General features: G+C 39.6%; 1 protein-coding gene across 3 annotated transcripts in view; it reads left to right on the forward strand.

Moving 5' to 3' along the window:
* Positions 1-20,483, forward strand: part of clcn2c (chloride channel 2c) — a 139,174-nt gene that overhangs the window by 78,556 nt on the left and 40,135 nt on the right. For all 3 annotated transcript variants that reach the window (XM_044031759.1, XM_044031760.1, XM_044031761.1), the window contains exons 12-15: positions 396-551; positions 11,245-11,314; positions 12,211-12,321; positions 16,922-17,135. In XM_044031759.1, the coding sequence (XP_043887694.1) occupies positions 396-551; positions 11,245-11,314; positions 12,211-12,321; positions 16,922-17,135 (551 nt within the window). The remainder of the gene's footprint in view (positions 1-395; positions 552-11,244; positions 11,315-12,210; positions 12,322-16,921; positions 17,136-20,483) is intronic.

A 20,483-nucleotide genomic window follows, 5' to 3' on the forward strand; every position in this document is an offset into this window, starting at 1 on the left:
TTGTCTTGGCTCCCACTCTCAGCGTGACTCAGCCTTCTCAAAACTCCTCCCACAGTGACCCACACTCCTTCAAGCTCCACTATGACAGGACACACTCAGAACATCTCAGACGCCACCACTGTTACCTTTACACAGTCATATGTTTAAAAACAATGTTACTGCGATACACTTCCTGTCTGATGCATTTAACTTTCACTGTCAGAGCCTCTAGAAGTGTATTCCAGATGTGGCCACGCCTCGTCTGCCGTGCTTTACCATTCGGACCTATTATTTTACATTTTCACAGTGGAAGTGAGCGGAACAATCTGACGTACAGTTGATAAATCAATACATGTGACAGACGTGCAGTCGTCAGGTTTCTGCGGCTTGATGATTTCACTTCCTGTGGCCTGTAGCTCACACAGAAGGAGGCTCTGGTGACGCTGCTGGACAACCACACGTGGGCCAAGCAGGGCATCGCTGAGGAGTTTGACTTCATCGGAAACGCTCAGGCCTGGAAACACCCGCAGGTCAACGTCTTTGTCACCCTGGTCCTCTTCATCGTCATGAAGGTAAGTCAGTGAATGACCGGAGGCTCCTGATAATACAAGGAATTACATTTACACACAAGTGCACCTTTTTTCCTTAACGCCCCCCTTACTTGTGTCTAAGGCAAACCAGGCCCCTGAACAACAATAAACACAACTATTTGTTCCTATTCGCGTGTTTTTATAAAATCTAATCCTGTGGATTAGATCCTGGATCCTGGATCCTGCGTGTCGTCCACTAAGATTAGAGTCCAACATCACTGCAAATATTGAAGTAGCCTTTACTTTATGAGCAAAGCTCCTCAGAGACAGGTGTGTGTATGTGCAGCTGTGTCAGTGTGAGTGACACAGCGAGGGACGGGAATTGATAAGAATGTAACGATTCCGTTATCGATATTCCTTATCGATCCGATTCCTTATCGATTCTCATTGGGTGAGGGAATAAGTACAAATTTGTTTGTTTTTAAAAACTCTCTTTACTTTCTGATTTTCACCTTAAATGGTCCAGACAAAAAAAAAAACACAGACTGCTCGGTGACATTTGTTTATCCTCAGTCAGTTTAGTCTTCCCTGTCTGTGTGAGACATCATCATCATCATCATCATCATCATCGTCGTCTAAATGTGATGGACGATGACAATGGAGATTATTCGTATAGTAAAAGTTGACTCACATTAACTAAGTAGACAGAGCTTGTCCTGCCTGGAGAGTTGAAAGTTACCTTCACCATTAATAACAGATGGCGTCCCGTTGGCTCCGCTGCTGCTTGACTGGTTGCTAATTAGCAGGGTATTAAACAGTCCTGCAGATGAATTGCATGCTGTGGCCAAATGTTTGTGGCCTTTTTGGACAAAATGGAAACTTGACCAGTGTTACCGCCGTGTCGTCTTTTCACGAGAAATATGCCTCGGCGCCACGTTTGCTGCGTTTGGAACCAAAACGACGCATTTGCAACAAGGCTTGTCTGTAAGAGACTGGCACAGCGCCCCCCTGTGGAGGATAGAGCAGTGGAAAATGGATGGACGATGATAGCCCTTTCCTTAATCTTAGATGACACATTGTGGACAATTCTATGACCTAATCTAATATATGTCTTACTGATTTCACATTTAACCGTGTTAGACATTCAGCGGTGGTTGCATATGTTGACTGCCGCAGTGATTTTATTCCAAACTGTATTGTTTCCCTTTATTCCATGTTGTTATTCCAGGCTGCCACGTTAATAACGTAACATCCCTCGTCTCGACCAGATTTCCTTTACTCCACGTTTCAAAATCCTGGGAGGGGCATCTCTGTGAAAAGCTATCAGACGTTTGAATTACTGCCACATTTATCAATATTTGCTTTGTTGAGATACAGACGTTTCAAACAAACTGCTCTCCATGATGACGTACATGAGGACAAGAATGCAGAGACAGAGGACACAATAGGAAAACGTGATGGACATCATAGAGAGATCGTTTTGAAATTCAGTCAGAGGCAAAACCTGCAGTGCTGACTGTGTGTGTGTGTGTGTGTGTGTGTTTCTCTTTTTCCGTCATGTAGCATGTTGAGCTAATTGAGCTACACACGAGATCAAAAAAACCCAAAAGTAAAGCATGGGTTTAAACTATGTGGATTTCCGCTGATTTTGTTTTTGCTGTGGTAAGGAGGACACAGGGGAAGGTGGATATGCGGTAAAGGTATCCGCTCCTGCTTGAACCCCTCTGGGTTTCAGATACTGTACTGGAACACAGTCACTGCACTCGCTGTCTCAGTGCCTGTGGAGGAGGGTGCTGCTTGTGTTGTGATTGAAGTGGCTTGTGTTGTGTTGCTGCTGCTGCTGAAATGAAATGAAATGTCCTCTGCCAGAAAAAAAAAGGTTGTAAATCTCACTTCACTATATCAAGAGCTACAGTGCGTGTGTGTGTGTGTGTGTAGTGGGCTTAAAGTGTACACCGCGTCCAGTGCTGAGTGTACAAAAGTGCAAATGAGTGCAGAATGAAAAAGATGCTGGTTATGTAATTGCATCTCTGTATGTGTGTGTAAGTGTGCTCTTTTCTGTCAAACTCTCACTCTCCTACACCAAAGTCCATAGAGACAGTCCACAATTTTCACTGTGAAATTCTACTTTATTCTTCCTTTCTATCAATTGTTCCTTGTGTCCCTGCTGGCGGCCAAGTTTTCAGTGAAGGCGAGTGTCCGTGTCTCACACCGGCTGATGGCGCAGAGTCACCACTGACGGTGTTAATGCGTTCATATACAACAAGCTCAGCCTTAGAATGAACACATGCAGTTCACTGAGGTCAAGTACTGCCGAGAAAATAACATCCAGGGCTATGTATTTAAAAAAATAATTAATTTATGCGAGAATTCACTGCGACCAAATATGATTAATCACATCTTTTCAAAGTTAAGCTTGTAATGATTCATGTTTGAATGCAAAACCCACACAATTCATGCAGGAGGAGCATAGTCAAAGATACAACATGTATATAGAGATATACAGTATATATGTATGTGTATATTTATATATATATATGTGTATGTATGTATATATATATATATATATATATATATATATATATATATATATACACTGTGTGTATATACATATATATATACATAGGGGTTATGAACTAGATATGGTTGTGGTTAGGAGGAAGTCAGTGCAATGTCCTCACAAGGATAGCTGCACAATCCTTCTGTGTGTGTTCTTGTATGGGGGTCTCTGTGAGGACCAACACAACTTACAAACAGTATTGACATTTTTTGACACAAACAGTGTCAGTGGAAGGTGACAAATGGACTTAAGTGGAGACTTAATGTGACAAAGACGCTATGCCACGGATAGTTTATCAAGACCCCGGAACATAAATTGTTACATTTTACGACAAAGACATGCTGTATGGTTACAATGAGGTTATACTGTAGTTAGGGTTAAGGTTAGAGCAAGTCTCTGGGAAATGAATGTACTGTATGTAATGTCCTCTTCAGTCATTGGAAACCAGATTATGTGATATGTCATTTTAAGGTGTCCAACACACACACACACACACTTCTAACTTTAATCACCCACCTGCACATGCTGCTCTTGCCCCCCCTCCACCCCCCACACACACACACACACATACACAGCAAAGTCAGGCAGTAATGGCTCTGTCTAATTACAGCCTTTGTTTTTTTCTCAGAATTCAGCTTGGTAATTTTCAAAGGGACGATTGCTCTCTCTCTCTCTCTCTCTCTCTCCAGCCCTCTCCCTCTCCCTCTCTCCTTTTCCTTCTCTGTAATGAATGGTTCTTTTATTTGTCTCGGCAGCCATCTTGTCTTGTTGCCGACTGCTGAACTTTTTTGAAACGTGCTGATGGTTTTTCAGCTCAGGCGACAGAGTGAAGCTGCTCTAAAAACTTGAATTAAATGTGTTTTTCAAAGCAGAATAACACAATACACACACACACACATGCAGCATTTGTAGTGAGGACACCCATAAACTATATAACCCATCCCATCGGCCCTTACCCTAACCTTAACCATCAAGTGCTCAAGCCTGACCTAAAGCCAAGGAATTTGACGGTTTGACTTTTCTCTCTAAAACAATAAATATATATAAAGAACATGTTTGTTTTTTAGAGCAGAAGGTATATATACAAATATAAATAGTACAAGTTATTGAGAATAACCGCAATATGCAAATGAGCGTAGTGCAGCGATGACCATTCATTGTTCATTCGAGAGACAGCCGGGGGGGGCAGAAGCTGTCTCTGTGGCGGTTTGTTTTTTTGCAGACAGTGTTCTGTCGCGCCTGCCTGAAGGCAGCAGTTTAAAGAGTTTGTGTCCGTGGTGTGACGGGTCTGCAGAGATGTTTGCTGCCTTACTCACAGGAAGAGCAGAGAAACCCAGCAATTCACACAATGAGCAAACACTAGGCATCAGTGGGAAGAAACAACTCCCTTTTAACAGAAGAAGAAATCTCTGACAGAACCAGACTCAGAGGTGTGCAGCATCTGCCTCGACCGGCTGGGGTGAAAGGACAGAATGGGGGACAGAGGAGAGGCGGGGGACAGATAGGACAAGAGGGAGATGAGGTAGAGAAGAAAGAAGAAAGAGACCAAACAACTGTGTCAAGTAATAAGTTTATACAGGACAGTTAGAGTCAGTGATGACATGTTTATAGAACTATGATGTCATTTATATAAGCAGCAGCAGAGACTGTTGATGAAAAAATGTACTTCAATTATAGCATAATAATAATAATAATGGTGATGATATGATAATAATAATAAGAAGAACAATAATAGCCTCGAAACTGGATCTGGATCCTGCAACCTGCATGATGAGGATAGAGAGAGAGAGAGAGAGAGAGAGAGAGAGAGAGAGAGAGAGAGAGAGAGAGAGAGAGAGAGAGAGAGAGAGGAGAGAGAGAGAGAGAGAGAGAGAGAGAGAGAGAGAGAGAGAGAGAGAGAATAATGATTTGCTCTATCTAGTGGTGCTATTATTATTATTATTATTATTATTATTGTTGTTATTTTATTATTGGTGTTCAATTAGGTACATCAACAGCTCTTAATAAGTAATGTGTATTAATACAGGTGTGTGTGTAAGAATGACAGAGAGGTGGCTTCATTCTAATTGGAGTGAAGGCCCCCTGAGGGTCCCTTGAGGCCCCTGGGCGATAGACTGTCCTTCGAATGTGACTCTCACACACACACACACAGACTGTACACAGGGACTCCCAGGTGAGTGACCTGGATAATAACCTGACCTGAAGTATCCTTCACTTCTCCCACTTCTGTACCTCTCTCTCTGTTTTTGTTTTTGTGGATTTCTCACGCTTTTGTTTGCTCTTTAGTCCTTTGCATTTTTTTAACACCAGACACTAAACTTTTTAGCAATGTATAGCAAAGAGAATTAGATAAAAGACACAACACATCATACAGAGAGCTGCATCTGAATGCAGCTGTAGAAGAAGCTTCTTTCTTCTTCTTTTATCATTCCGACAGTCAGTGTCATTACTGGAGCCTCAGAACAGATTTCTTTAATTTGTATTATGATGGCAGCATTTGTCTTAAAAAAAAAAAAGAAAGAAAGTCAGACTTAGGTCTAAACGAAGATGGAGGCAGCTTTATTAATAAATGATGTCTCTCTGTAAAGCTGCAGTACATAACATATGGTGGAGTCATGGAGTGGTTTTTGTTGCTGTTGAACCAAAATGATGTAACATGATTTGTGCCGGGTGTAACTGTAGGGCTGTGTAATAATACAACACTGTATGAATTGGTTTTAGCTTAATCCTGAAGCTTGGATAATTTTATATTTAATCTCACACGGTTATCGTAGAATGAACACAAAGGAAGCATACTTTAAATTCAGATAATAGTGCCAGAAACTAATTATAAACTCAACTTGTGTAAGGAAAAAAAAAAACTTTCTATAAATATCTTATGTGGAATTACATTAACAGAGCTTAGGCCCATTCTATGCTTAAATCAAACTATAAGGGATCAAGAAGACAGGTGTTGTTTTATTTAACCAGTACATTTAGCTCTTATCATGTCGTCTGACTAAGTCTTAGTCACATAAATTGACTGAATTTCATTATTATTTTCTTCTAAAATAGTTTACCCTGAAGCAGCTCCATAACTTATCCTGTAAGTCTCATTAAAGCTTCTGTCAGAATCCATTTGGGTCATTAAGTAAGTTTTAATTGCATTTTAATGCAGAAGGTTTTCAAATCAATTCCTTTACTCTTTTCTTTTTTTAACAGAAGCACGTGAACGGTTTGAAAGTGACTGACAGTTCATCAAAATGGTCCGTCATCTAATGGTCACAGATCCTCATCAATATTGATGCTTGTGCACTATACCTCAGTGAGATGTACTCTTAGTAGATAATATTAGATTAGATTAGATTAAATATTAATGATTCCTTCAGGGTAAAGTGAGTCACTCCCACTGCTGCTGCAAAGAGCTTTAGAGATGAATAGAAATGGTCAAAAAGCAAATAAATACATCAACAAACGCTATCAGCTCTTAATTACTCATTTTATGTCAGATCTAAGAAGTTCTCACTGAATTAGACTTAAATAGTTTGTATTCTTTGTCCTAGTCTGTGCTGCAGAGTTGAGATGTACATTAGTCTCAGCAGCTCCAGTTTGCTTTGAAAAACACACCACTGTTAAATTATTTATCACATCATGCTGATTCTGTCATAGATGAAGTGGGGCTGATGCAATATTGCTGTCTGGCCTCTAGTCTTTTACATAAAAACATACTGGGTGATAAATTATAAATGATCATAGTACACACATAGATGGATCTGGCTTAGTGTCAAAGGTGAGGAGTCTTTGTGTTTTGTTGAACTTTTTAAACGTGAAACACATGTCGGTTTTAAAAAATCTGAACAAAAGGACAACTAAGAACACAAAGAAGCTTCCATAAAAAGAAGGGAATTGTACTTCTTAAAAAAACCCTGGTTGACAACACCAGTTTGACAAGATAAATGTGTCTCGTCCTCCCTGCTCTGCTGCTGTATACACACAAGCGCTCCCTCAGTCAGGTCTGATAGAATTGTTAAACAGTTTTCATCCCATTTCACAAATAATGTGACATTGTTTATTTTCACAAAGACCAAACAGAGCCACAATAATATATAATAATATAATAATACAAATCAAATAAAGTTGCATACTAAACTTTTAAATTAGTAATCCATGATGTAGATCCACCAATTTACTATGTTCAAGGAGTAATATCAAATACATTGAATCCATTCTATTGAACTTCTCAACAAAACAACTGCTTTTTAAAAAAAGACAAATGCCACAAATGGAACTTCTACATTTCATACGTACAGTATAAATGTTTTATATACACACATATATGTATATATATATATACATATACAGTATGTGTGTTTCGTTATTATAATTTCGACATGTTTTGCATATATGCAACATCAGTACTTTTTTAATTTAATTTGAACTTTTAGCATACAGCATATTTTAGCATATTTTAGCATATTTCTCTTATGCATATTACACAGTGTTGTGTTCTTCAGTTAGTGGTTGAATTAGCCGTCTGTCCACGTCCTTATAGCAACGATTTGCTGTCTGTATCACAACAGAGATCACACATGCTGTCACACTGTGCTGTGTTCAAGTGTCTGTGAGTGGGACTGTGTTTGTATGGGTTGAAAAACAGCTGGTTGGGATTATGACGGTGACATCTGCAGGCGGAGGAGCTGCACACAAACTTGTTTCCAGTAAAATACGAGTTATATATGAGCATTGATATGTTTTTTTTTTTTAAGTCCTTCTGTTGTTGCTGATCACTTGCTGGTTCTGTGAACTCAACACTTTCCCATACAGCACCAGAGACAGGAGTTGGCTTTAGGCACTTTAAAGGAAGCCGTGTAAAAGTATAAAACAATGCAAAATAAACAAAGGTAGGCTACATAGATACAAAAAAAGACCCTCAACACATCAAGAACTAAACATTCTGTTATTAAATGTGCATAATAACACTAGAATATTACACATTACTAATATATAAACAAATAAACTAACTGTCAACTGACCACAATTTACTAGACCACTAGATCATGACAAACAGTAACTCTGTGCTGCTGTGGTAAGTTTTTCCTCAGTGGATTTCTTTTATTGCATGAGTTCCGTCATTACTCCGTCGATAGAATTTATTTTGATGAACGATGAGTTTGAAGTTTTTAAAATTCATGTCTGTAATGTGATAACTTTAAAGATAAATAGTCTAAAATGAGCTCTTTAAATATCTATCATATAACAGGATATAAAACCTAACACATAAATAAATACATCCTGATTCTACTTCGTTAATCAGATGTGTTTCATTTAGTTTAGTTTCATTTGTCAACATTTATTTTGTAGCTTTATTTCTTAGACAGATACAAATTGTTTAAATGTGTTTACTTGGTAGGCGTGGTGTGGGCTGTGCTCAATTGTTGCATAGCGTCACATGGTATTGAACATTGAACATGACACAACAGACAACGATGGGCATGCAGCAGCTCCGTTTGTCTCAAAGAGCTCGACCAGCTCCACCCTGACTGTACCTTACCATTATAGGTGTCCAAGAATGGAGTGGTTATGTTTGTAATATTCCTCATGGAAAATACAAAAGAACATGTAAACCGAAATTTTGCTTATATTTCATTCACGCAAACCTCTCCAGCTGATTCAGCAACTATTGGACAGTGGCGAAGAATAGAAAACTCATAACTATTATTGTGACCATAAGCAACATTTATGGTTATATGTTACAGTAGGTTTATGCTCATTTTACACACAGTTTCACTTGTCATTTAGCATTTCCCCAACTAGTTAAAAAAGACATTATTTTGTAGATATCTTTATGACTTGCTTGAACCATAATACACACTATTATACTCTAATACCCAGTGGAAACTTCAGTGAACAGCCTATTAAAGTTATTGTGGAGTTTATGGGGTGAATGTAAAAAAACTATTCTTGTTAGCGCAATGAACTCATTTCCATTCATTTTTAAATCCTAACCATATCATTATCCCCCAAACTTGACTACTGACCATAACCTAACCACTATTCAAATCTAACCTTTAACTTTACACACACACACACACACTGCATTCAGCTCTGATTCTGGTCACAGAGTCTCTGTGTGTGTGTGTGTGTCTGCGAGTGTGTGTGAAGTGTGTGAGAACGGCAGTGTAAGGTTTCAGAAGGAGATCCATTCCTTCACCGTGGCAGCCGCTCTTAATTACAGCTAACTATAGACCGAGCAGAGGGAGCAAAAGCAAAGGAGAAGAATGAGTGGATTGGATGAGTAGAGAGAAATAAAGAGATATTATAATTAAAAAGTCTATTTGAATCCACAACATTATTACATTGATGAGATTTGGGTAATGGCGTATACAATACTGTAGTTCTAATACTTCTTTTATGCCTCCAAATGGTGATCGTCACTAAGTTGCAACTGTTTTATTGCTCCATGTGCAAGTGTATGAAATACAAAGTAACATGAAAATGTTACTTTTTTTAAATTTAATTTTAGATACTTTATTAATCCCCTTAGGGAAATGATTCTCTGCATTTTGACCCATCCTAGAATTAGCAGCAGTGGGCTGCCACACTAGTCGCGCCCGGGGAGCAATGGGGGTTAGGTACCTTGCTCAGGGGTACCCCTGGGTTACAAGCCCAGTTCCCTTTCCACTGGGCCACAGGCTGCCATAAATATGAAGAACAAATCTGGTGAAGTCATAGACAATATGACAAAATTTGAGCCTAATCAAGTTTACTGAGGTCAGCTGCAACCAGGCATTGACCAGCCAGTCAATCACACTGGTGTCCACTCATATGTGCCGTGCTGACCTATTATTCTCTAAATAGGAACATAAATAATACAATTATATTAGAGAAGAGCTGATACTTGTGATTTTGACCATTAACTCCTTACATTTAAAATCAATGTAAATCTAGGAAGAAGTAGAATCACTCTCTTTCTCAGTCAAACGTAGTTCGGGCACAACAATTATATTAGAGCTGCCCCCTGGTGGCTAATTACGTCCAACCTACTTTTACCTAAACGTGGAAGGCTATTTTCATTGCGTATGTAGGGACTGTGAGGAAAGGCACCTGAAATTATATTCATCACGAAACAATCTATGCAGTGATGTCACAGAGTCTGTGATCAGGCTAAAATCAGGACATGCCCATCCTGTGTCCTCATCAGTCATATCAAAATCTGCCAGATCGATTGCTATAGAGGCAGCTAACCCAACGTTTATCACAGTCATCACATAATATGTTGATGAACAGCTACTGTTGCTGCAAACTGTGCAGCCCTGTCACTTTGGAAACTATAATTACAGTGTAAAACCTAGGGATTATTTTCACTTTGAGTGCAATGTGGAGATCATTTCCACACCTGTTTGGTGCATAGTTAAAAGCAGCTCTGGTACACAGTCTTCTGTTTGCTTGTCACTTGATTTGTGGACAAAAAAAACACTTGCTCCAACATTTGCACCAAAAGTCCATAGAGAAAAACAGATTTTAAGGCAGCGTCTCCTGTGTCTCATTGAGTTTAAAGGGATTTAGGGATTTGATGCAGGGGAGTGAGCAGTTTTACAAGCATGGCAGTTGCGTGTCCGTGCCTCATACAAACACAGTTGGAGAAAAACGTCTTGGTCTGTCACGTCAACTTTAGTTTCCAGTAATTATCGAATAAGTTGGGAAAATCCTTGTAAAAAAAAAAAAAAAGATTGGGTAATGTTCTTGAATATCATCATTTAATAACACAAGTCTTAGTGAAACTTCAGCATATCAGCCTCATATCATATCTGCTTTAACTTTCACACACACACACACACACACACAGAACGATAGTGCTCACACATTGTCAGTGGTGACATTTCCCTTTTGTTTGTCTTTCCTAATTAGCGGTCTGTCGGCCAATCGCCACGGCCCGCTCATTACCCAAGGTTCATTTCAGGGTCTTTGTCAGATGAGAGGAGTGAAAGTGACAGCTCAATCTAACCTTAGCAATAAGCCTTGCATGGCTGCCTCCTTCCTCAATGCTGGTGGAGGATTCAACTAGCTATCATCTAGGGGCAGACAGGATGGTACTTTGTAGCTAATTGAAATGCCACCCTGTCCTTTCTTTTATATATGAATATATATATATATATATTGAATATTTTTCTTTGTGTTTCTCATTTTCTGTCTTAGTTCTGGATGTCTGCCCTGGCCACCACCATCCCAGTGCCCTGCGGCGCCTTCATGCCGGTATTTGTCATCGGTAAGAAGCAAATGCCCAGTGACAATAGATGCATAAACAAGTTCAATGGCAATATGCTGTATACTCCTACATTTTTTAATTAAATAAATGTCTGTTGCATTCAAATTAAATGAGTTCACTCACTTCAGACTGGGATTGTATTTCTCAGTGTAACAGTTTGTGTGATTTGTATGTTATGACCGAATGACATCTGCAAATGTGATCCTGTTTCAGAGGTGTGGGATCACTTATGTGCTTATAGTCTTATTTTAACACTGGAGCTTTAAATTCTGTTTATCAATCACTTTAATCAAATCACTTTTATTTATGTAGCCCAAGTTCACGAAAACAACAGCAACAGTTTGGTTTCTTGTGTCAGAGGTCGCTGGAACTGTATAATGGTAAAGTGCCATAACTGATTACATTTGAGACACAGGAATATTAAAGATGACTTAGTGATAAGAGGGAGTTTTCCTGCTGTTAATGGGCAGTTATCCACTAACATGCTGATTTGCCCTTGAGCAAGAATTCACTACTCAAACTGTTGCACTCCAACATGTTTGCAGCCATTTGGCTTTACCACAGCAATGTCCCTGTTCACTGCACTTCCTGTGTGCAGCGTGGGTCGCCAGGCAACACGATCTTTAACTGCTGCTCTACTGAGAAACACAGACATGTGGAGCTGATTCACCTAATCAGAATAGTGGAGAGTGATTTGGCAACGAATGTTTGAATGTAACAGGCATGTGTTTATATTTAAACATGACACACTACAGCTTTAAGGTGATATAGCTTCTATTATGTGAGTCCCAAAACAGGTTTTTTCATTGTGTCACCACTGGCAGCCATGTTGGTTCCTGGTCTAACTTTGTGTTCCTCAGGATCCAGAACTTTATGTTGTTGTGTGTTTTTTCCAGGCGCAGCTTTTGGTCGTCTGGTTGGAGAAAGCATGGCGGCCTGGTTCCCAGATGGCATTCACTCAGATGGCACCATCTACACCATAGTGCCAGGAGGCTACGCTGTTGTTGGTAAGTTGAACACACAATCAAGTTGATTTGGCTCTTTATTCTTCACAGGTTTCTATTTCTTTAGTCTCTACTCATTTTTTTTAATCAAAGAAACAGTGTGACATTTTCTTTCATTTTCCTCTGTTGTGGAACCTGCACAAAACATATTTCTTCTTAAGTGATTCAGATAAAACTGCACACACATTTCTTTTTAATTATCCTGGGATTAATGTGAAGAATTATATTCTCAGTTGTAGAAAATGAATTCATGAATCAATATGAATCTTTCCTTATAGCCCAATGCTCGAAGACTCTAAATGTGCTCATTTATTCTTGTTATTCTTCATAAAACAGTAAGCCATCATGTTCTCTTCCTACAACAGAAAAATCCATCATTTATTTGATGTTTTGCAAACAGCAGCTGTCCCATCATAACCACATCATAACCACATCATAACCACATCATAACCACATCATAACCACATCATAACCACATCATTTCCATGCTTCCTGTACTTGCGTGTCTAATGAGATGGAGTGTTGTGTTTACCTCCCGTGTGTTACTTGTTGACAGCCATGCTGATTGTCTCACTGCTGTGTTTTGATTGACTGCTGTTTTTCTGGGCCGCAGTGGTGGTGTTGGTGGTGGTTGTGGTGGTGTTGTTGTTAGTGTGTTGGTGTTGGTGGTGGTGGTGTTGATTGGTAGTGGTGTTGTTGTTGTTTAGTTGCTGGTTGGTGGCGGTGTTGTTGTTGGTGGTGTTGTTGTTGTTGGTGGTGTTGGTGTTGGTGGTGGTGTTGTTGTTGGTGGTGTTGGGGTTGTTGGTGGTGGTGTTGTTGTTAGTGTTGGTGGTGGTGGTGCACTGTAGCTCTGATGAGTGTCTTTTGTCTCAGAGTAGAGCTGGTTTTCAGCTCTCAACATGAAGACAGGCAGAAGGAGCAGCAGTGTTTATCAGAGGCATTAGGCAGACATACACTGACAAACCTGCCCATGTAGACGCTCCTCTCCTCTCACCACGACCATCTTTTTCTTTCCTCTCTCTTTGTCACAGTTTGTTTTTGGACTCATCTGTTTTCTCACTGTGTCGCCCCGTGCTGCTTTTATATTGCTCTTTTCCAGTGATGGTCAAGTTACTTGGAAATAGTAATTAGTAACTGAACTCCAAGAAAGTAATCTAGTTACTTTACTGAGTTACTTTTTGAAGCTAAATATGCTATAAAGCAATAAACTTTTCAGCCTAATTCTATTCTTTCTGGATATTCCGTCATATAAAATGTCAAAACGTGTTTTATTAGTTTCAATCTTTTAACTTTATGCACATTGAATCAAGCAAACATTTAATTAGATGCAACAGTCTCTGACTTGAAGAAAATTGTTGAACATTTAAACCTATTTTCTGCACATTCCACCATATTTTAATAAAATAAAGCAAGTCTTTTTTTATGAGAGGGGCCATCAAAGGTTTGCCTGGTGGAATCAGATGTGGTACCCACAGCCATATGTATATATATATATATATATATATATATATATATATATATATATATATATATATATATATATATATATATATATATATATATATGTATATATATATATATATATATATATATATATACTTGAAAATCAGTTATGGTTATTTAAAAAGTCCATGTACCACTACAACACAATGTTATGGGTGAGCAAGCTGACTGTGGCAACATGGCCGCCAGTGTGGACGTTGGACTCCATTGGCCAGCAGCGCGGACGAGACATCTGGCCTTTATTATGTATCTCTATGGCCACAGCGGTCATGTCAGTGGGGGGATCCTGGGGTTTCTCAATGACTTTCACATTCCTGTTGCTCAGTGCTTGCCTCACCTCAGATTTGAGGTGGGATATTTTGCTGTAGATAAAAGCTGGAGTGCACAGCGGACGCTAATGTTGTTGTCACTTTTGACCGCGTCAAACTCAAATTAATGTCGTACTTCCGCGCTCCATGTTATCTCTTGTCGATCTCTCATGTCTCTGTTGTTTGCTGCTGACATGGCACCACTCATACGTGATTGTCAGGCTCACAAACAAAGTCACGGTGTAGTTACACAGTAACGAGCCTGCTACAGTAATCTAATTACTGTTTTTGCAATTGTAATTCCTTACTTTACTATTTGGAAATATTAAGGCTCCCTTTTGTATTGATTTAGCTGAATAAGTCATATTTTATTTATTTATTATTTATTTATTTATTTATGTATTTAACCAGATTTTCTTTCAATGGAGACTTGATCAAGATAGTTCACCTTGTTAGAACCAGTTTGAATTAGATCAGTGATACTGTTTGCAGTTTATTGTGTGGAATGTATGCAACATAATTTATCTAGTTTTGAACAGATTCCCTCTATTCTTTTATTATGACACTTTAAATTCCTATTACGGCCAACTGCAGTGTACATAGATATAATAATGTAATATAATTTTGCTCCGTCTGTTGACAGTAAGCAGCTATTTTTTCAGGTTGTCAGCAGCAGAAATCTACCCTGGATGTCGTTTGTCAGGAGTTTAGTGTAGAAACTGAATATCTGACACACAGAGAGTAGAGAGAGAGACTGCAAAGCTAAGCTAGGATAACCACTGTTTGTGAATTTATGTGTAAAGATGGTGATTAGATAATGTTGGGGGGGCATATTTTAATTAAAATAAAAAAAAAGCACTACACGAATCAAAAGAAGAAAAAACTGCTGACACGGATCGAAGTCCTATCTTCTTCTTCTTCTTGGCTTGTTAGCAGGTGTGATGCTAACGGAGGGTGACAGTTTTGAGTGATTGTGGTGGTTGAGAGGCTTGTGGGGTCAAAGGTCTTGTTGAGACTGAAGTCCAAATCAAACTGTAAGCATACCTGATCAGAATCTGATCTTCCTGACCAACTGTTCACATTATATATCTGATCAGCCTGTGTCGATATTGACGTAGTCTAGTCTTGTCTTCCACGTGGATTTCTATAGTTACAGGCCACGCCCTGGGAAAAACAAGGCGTCTCAACAAAGTGGACGACCAAAAACTGAGCCCATTTCTGTTCCAAGTCGTTCTGTGGAGCCGCAGCACAAATGTTCTTCTGATTACAAGGAAGCGACAGAAACGGAGGAGGCTGCTGAGTTGTGCCGCCGTCCGTGCTGCTATCACTGCTGGAATGGCAGTGGAGCAGAGCGTGCAGTGTGGGCAGACCAACAAGGCCTGTTGGAATCGCGTGGCGAGGATGTTTGATGATGTGTGGCACGGCAGTTTCCCAATGCGAGAGAAGACATTCAATGTCATTTTATCCAGTTTATCCAACTATTGTCTTTCACTGTGTTAAGGCGCCATCTAATTAACATCTGTCTCTCTGTCTCTATGTCATTATTTTGTTTTCGAGACATAGAAGACACTTGCTATCTGCGCGACCAGGACGTTCAGATTGAAAGGGATCTGTAAAACGGATCTTTGGATGCTTAAAAAACTGATTTGGAGTTAATACAAGGCCTTCATAACCCTCACTCATCAGCATCAGAGGAGGGGGTTTTTATCCTTATTTGTTACCCTACTGGTTAAGCACCTGTATGACCCAGTCCAAGGGTTACAAGGGTTAGGGTTAGGTGAGGTCACCTCCTGTCATGAATGCTTGTGACAGTGGCTGACCACTGTGGTTGACTGTTGACAGCCTAATCCAAATGACTCTCAACTGAACATTTTAACCCTTAATGCTCCAGGGCTTTCTTACCTTCCACCTGGTCTCTTGCACACATAAATCTACATTCTTTCTCTCCATCATATCAGCCAACCCTTCACCAGTCATAGTCCCTACATTTACCTCCACACTTTTTTTCATCTGCACCCTGTTGGTCTATAGCTCCGGTCGTTGTTGACCCAGGCCTTGACTGATCTGGTATGTCAGTACTGTTTACCTCACAGTGACCCGCATATTTGATTTGGCTAATGTTCGACGCCGGATGCCCTGACACGTCCCTCCCCATTTATTCAGGCTTGAGACGGGCACCAGGGGTACACTGGATGTGGCCCCCAGTGGCTGGGTTGAAATTAGAAATGATGGTTCATCTTGTAAACTCAGCGACTCTGCAAGTATTCACTTAGACTCCTTATCAGAATTCATGTTCATGAAACACATTTTTCATTAATGACATTTATTGGGTGGTCAAGGATTATTCACCTTATTGTTACTGTTATGTTGCATGAGGTGAAACTAATCTACTTTAGCCTGTTGGTGAGTGTGTAAGATCTGTTGTAGAAGCTTATCCTGGGATTGTTAGATAGTGTGTTTCTTGTATCTTAAGAAACCACGAGCGGTAATTACGGAGCGATGTGTAATTGATGTCTTTAAAATGTGTAAGATACTAATTATATGATTTAAGTGTCACAAGCAGCTTTTTTTCAGAATGATGAAATGTTTTTATAAATCAACAGATTATTACAGAATTCACTGTGGGGTTATAAAGGTATTATTTATTTATTTCAAATTGAACTACCTCTCATTTTAATGAATGTTGCCCTTTAAATATTTCCTCACCGCCCCAGCCTCTCACCTTGAAAACAGACTAATCTGCTGTCTCTTTCCATATTTATTCTCACTAACATTCTCCCCTCCACCTTAAGGTGCGGCGGCCTTGTCTGGAGCGGTCACCCACACGGTATCCACGTCGGTCATAGTGTTTGAGCTGACTGGCCAGATCTCCCACATCCTGCCGGTGATGATAGCGGTGATCTTGGCCAACGCTGTGGCCCAGTCCCTGCAGCCTTCCCTCTATGACTCCATCATCAGGATCAAGAAGCTTCCCTACCTTCCAGAGCTCGGCTGGGGACACCACGAGTATGTACTGTGCATTATGCCGCAGAGATTATATCATATGTCAAAGTTATAAGATATTATACATTTGCTGCACAGTCACACAAGTCTCACACTCTCATGCATCGACAGTAAGTCTGTGAGAAGCTTTTTTTCCAGTATCCAACAACACTTTATCCAATCAGAAACCAGAAGTTTGCTAATGACTGTTGCTGCGAATGCTGCGTCTCCCTCATCAAACAGGGAGAACGCAGGGGAATGATTACAGCATCAAAAGCCCAACGAGGGATGGGAGTTAGCAGTTAGCAGTTGCTATAAACTTAGCAACTGCTAACCTAGCGGCTTCATGCTCTGTCTTGGAACTATGTTAGACTGCATGATACCTATTAATTAAAGAAAATAATAAATAAATAAATAAATACAGTGGACAGGACATAAGCCAAACATGAGGAGCTTTAATATTACCACCAAAATAAAATGTGGAAATAACAGAATATCACACTAAGAACATGTAAATAAAAAAAAGAACTCCATAAGATTCTGTTACATTTGGGGAACTATGACCTGGAGGAACGGAAAGCGACAGACATGATATAAAGAAACCTAGTAATAAGGTCTGAAACCAGCGAACAAATTAGCCACACTTAGGCCCTTCAGGTCGTAATGTACACATTAGAAAAAGAAAGGAAAGGGTCACCACAATGGAACCATTTATATGCTTTCCTCAAAAGGCTGAATGTTCTTTTTCATTTCATTTCATGTCATTTTTATTTCGTTTTGTGTGTCCTGCACACAAAGTGCCCAACCCTCATGGGTTTATAAGTACAGCCAATTGTCTTTTTCACAGTAAATCACAGTTCTGTCATAGTTGTGCATCCACCTCTGAACCTCTACTATGAGCTGTCAGTAGATGCAGTAAAACCGGTGATGTAAGGCCTCATTCACTGAGTGCTCCTGAGTCTGCCTCACCTGCAGTGATGCAGTGTTCATTTCAATGTGTTTAGATGTGTCAAATTAAATGAAATAGTTTGAAATATTGAGGAAATTCACGCACAAACACACACAAGTGTGTTGTAAATTCTCCGCACACTTCACAGGATCAGTGTGGTCTGTCCAGAAAACAACATGAGAGCACACACTGGAGACTCTTCAGAGGAGATGACTTACATTATCTCATGGCACTGAACGTAGTCAGGCACAAACCTTCACAATATGTGACCAGGGGGTTGGGCTATGTAAATGTGATGATGTTGTTACTTGGTTCTCTTTGTAAAATGGAAATCTGGCTAAATGAGGCTGAAATTCAGCTGTTGTTTGGGTACGTTTGCGTCTTGTTTTTGTTTGGTTACATCTTACGCTTCCACTGCCGTCTCCACACGGTGTCTACAGATTTCTGTCCCTGACCTTTGTCATACTTTCCTCCTGGGTCATTCTGTATCGATTAATAGTCATCTCTACATACTTCTTTTTAAATACACTCCATTTTGCTGATTTTTTTCATCTCCTCATCCAGATTATTCCACTGTCTGACCCCCGTGACCGATATGGTAGAGGATTTTAATGTAGTTCTTACCCTTCTCTGCCTGAACATCATGTTCCCTCTTAGATTGTGTCCCTCCCCTCTGGTCAGGAATAATATCTGTAGATTTTGAGGGAGGTTTTTGTTGGCAGCCCTGTACAGCCCGATTTGTATTTTCTCTGTAACTGGCATAATGTAGGATTCTCAAGGCCCTTTTTCATAGTATAAACAGGGGATAAGTAGTGGTTTTATAAGTGTGTCCCCAGACCACTGTACAGTATTGCAGGTGTGGAGAGACTAGTGCGCAGTACAACAAGTATAGTGCCTTCTGATTTAGTAGTTTCTGTGCCCTTTCAAAGTATGGACACACTCCTGACCAGCTTACCTTTTAAGTGTCTGGTGTGTGGCTTCCAACTTAACATGTCATCAATAATCACTCCCAGCACTTTGTTCTCACTAACCCTTTCAATGTCCACTCCATTAACTTGTATGTTAATAGTTTTCTTAAGGCCTTTTTCCCCATACAGCATATATTTAGTTTTCTCTAAATTTAGTGATAGTTTATTTATATTAAACCACACGTGAAGCTTGGCCATTTCATTATTGACTGTTTCCACTAATTGGTTTAAGTCACCCCCAGAACAGAAAATAATAGTGTCATCTGCAAATAGTATTAATTTCTGAATATTGGATACCTTGCATATGTCATTAATGTATAGTATAAACAGTTTTGGACCCAGTACTGACCCTTGTGGGACCCCACAAACTATGTCCAAGCTAGTCAATGTGTTATCACCCATCTTAACATATTGAGATCTGTTGTGAAGATAGCTCTTGACCCATTCCAATACTATGCCTCTAATACCATCTCTCTCCAGTTCAGCTATCAAGACGTCATGGTTGATGGTGTCAAATGCTTTTTTTTAGATCTATGAAAATTCCTATTGAATGTAATTTCTGGTCACCAGCATCAGTAAGGGTTTCCACAGACTCAGTTAAAGCTAGCACTGACGGGTGGTTTCTTCTGAATCCATATTGGCTATCATATAGCAGATTGTGTTTGTTAAGTTGTCTAGCCTATCATTAAATAGTTTCTCCAGAATTGTTGACAGTTGTGTTAGTATTGAGACTGGTCTGTAATTAGTACATTTGTCTATGTCCCCTTTCTTGAACAATGGCACTACTTTTGCCACTTTCATTTTAGTGGGAAATGTCCCAGTTTGAAATGACAGGTTGCAGATATATGTTAGAGGTGAAACGACTCCATCTATTACTTTCTTAATTAGCTTCATATCGAGGTCATCAACATCAATGTTATGCATTTGTAGACCAGGTGTCTAATCTCTCTGTCCTTCACTGGGGTGAGAAACATTTTGCTGGGGTTTCTGTCTCTGTCTCTCTATCAAAGTGGTCCCAGTGAAGGAGTGAGTCAGGAATGTTCTTCGCTAGATTCGGCCCCACATTGACAAAGAATTAATTAATTCATTAAGAATTCATCCTTGTTATCTTCCTTCGTGTTATTGTCCTTTTAGAGAGGGTAGCTAGGTTTTGCATTTTTGTCTTTGATCACATCATTTAGAATGTCCCATAGTTTTTTAGTATAGCTCATGTTTTCTGCTAGCAGATTACTGTAGTATTCTTTGTCGCGATCATTTAGGATGCTGTTTAGTTTGTTCCTGTATCGTTTGTGTCTCGCTTCTGACTGTTCCGTCCTTAATCTCATGTATTGTCTATACAGGGTGTTTTTCTTCTTGCAGGCATTTGTCAATGTTTTTGTTAACCATGGTTTCCCGTCCTTATTCTGATTTGTGTGTATTTTCTTTACAGGACAATGTCTATTATACAGCGTTTTA

The sequence above is a fragment of the Solea senegalensis genome, linkage group LG8, assembly GCF_019176455.1.
Source record: "Solea senegalensis isolate Sse05_10M linkage group LG8, IFAPA_SoseM_1, whole genome shotgun sequence".
Classification (NCBI taxonomy): domain Eukaryota; kingdom Metazoa; phylum Chordata; class Actinopteri; order Pleuronectiformes; family Soleidae; genus Solea; species Solea senegalensis.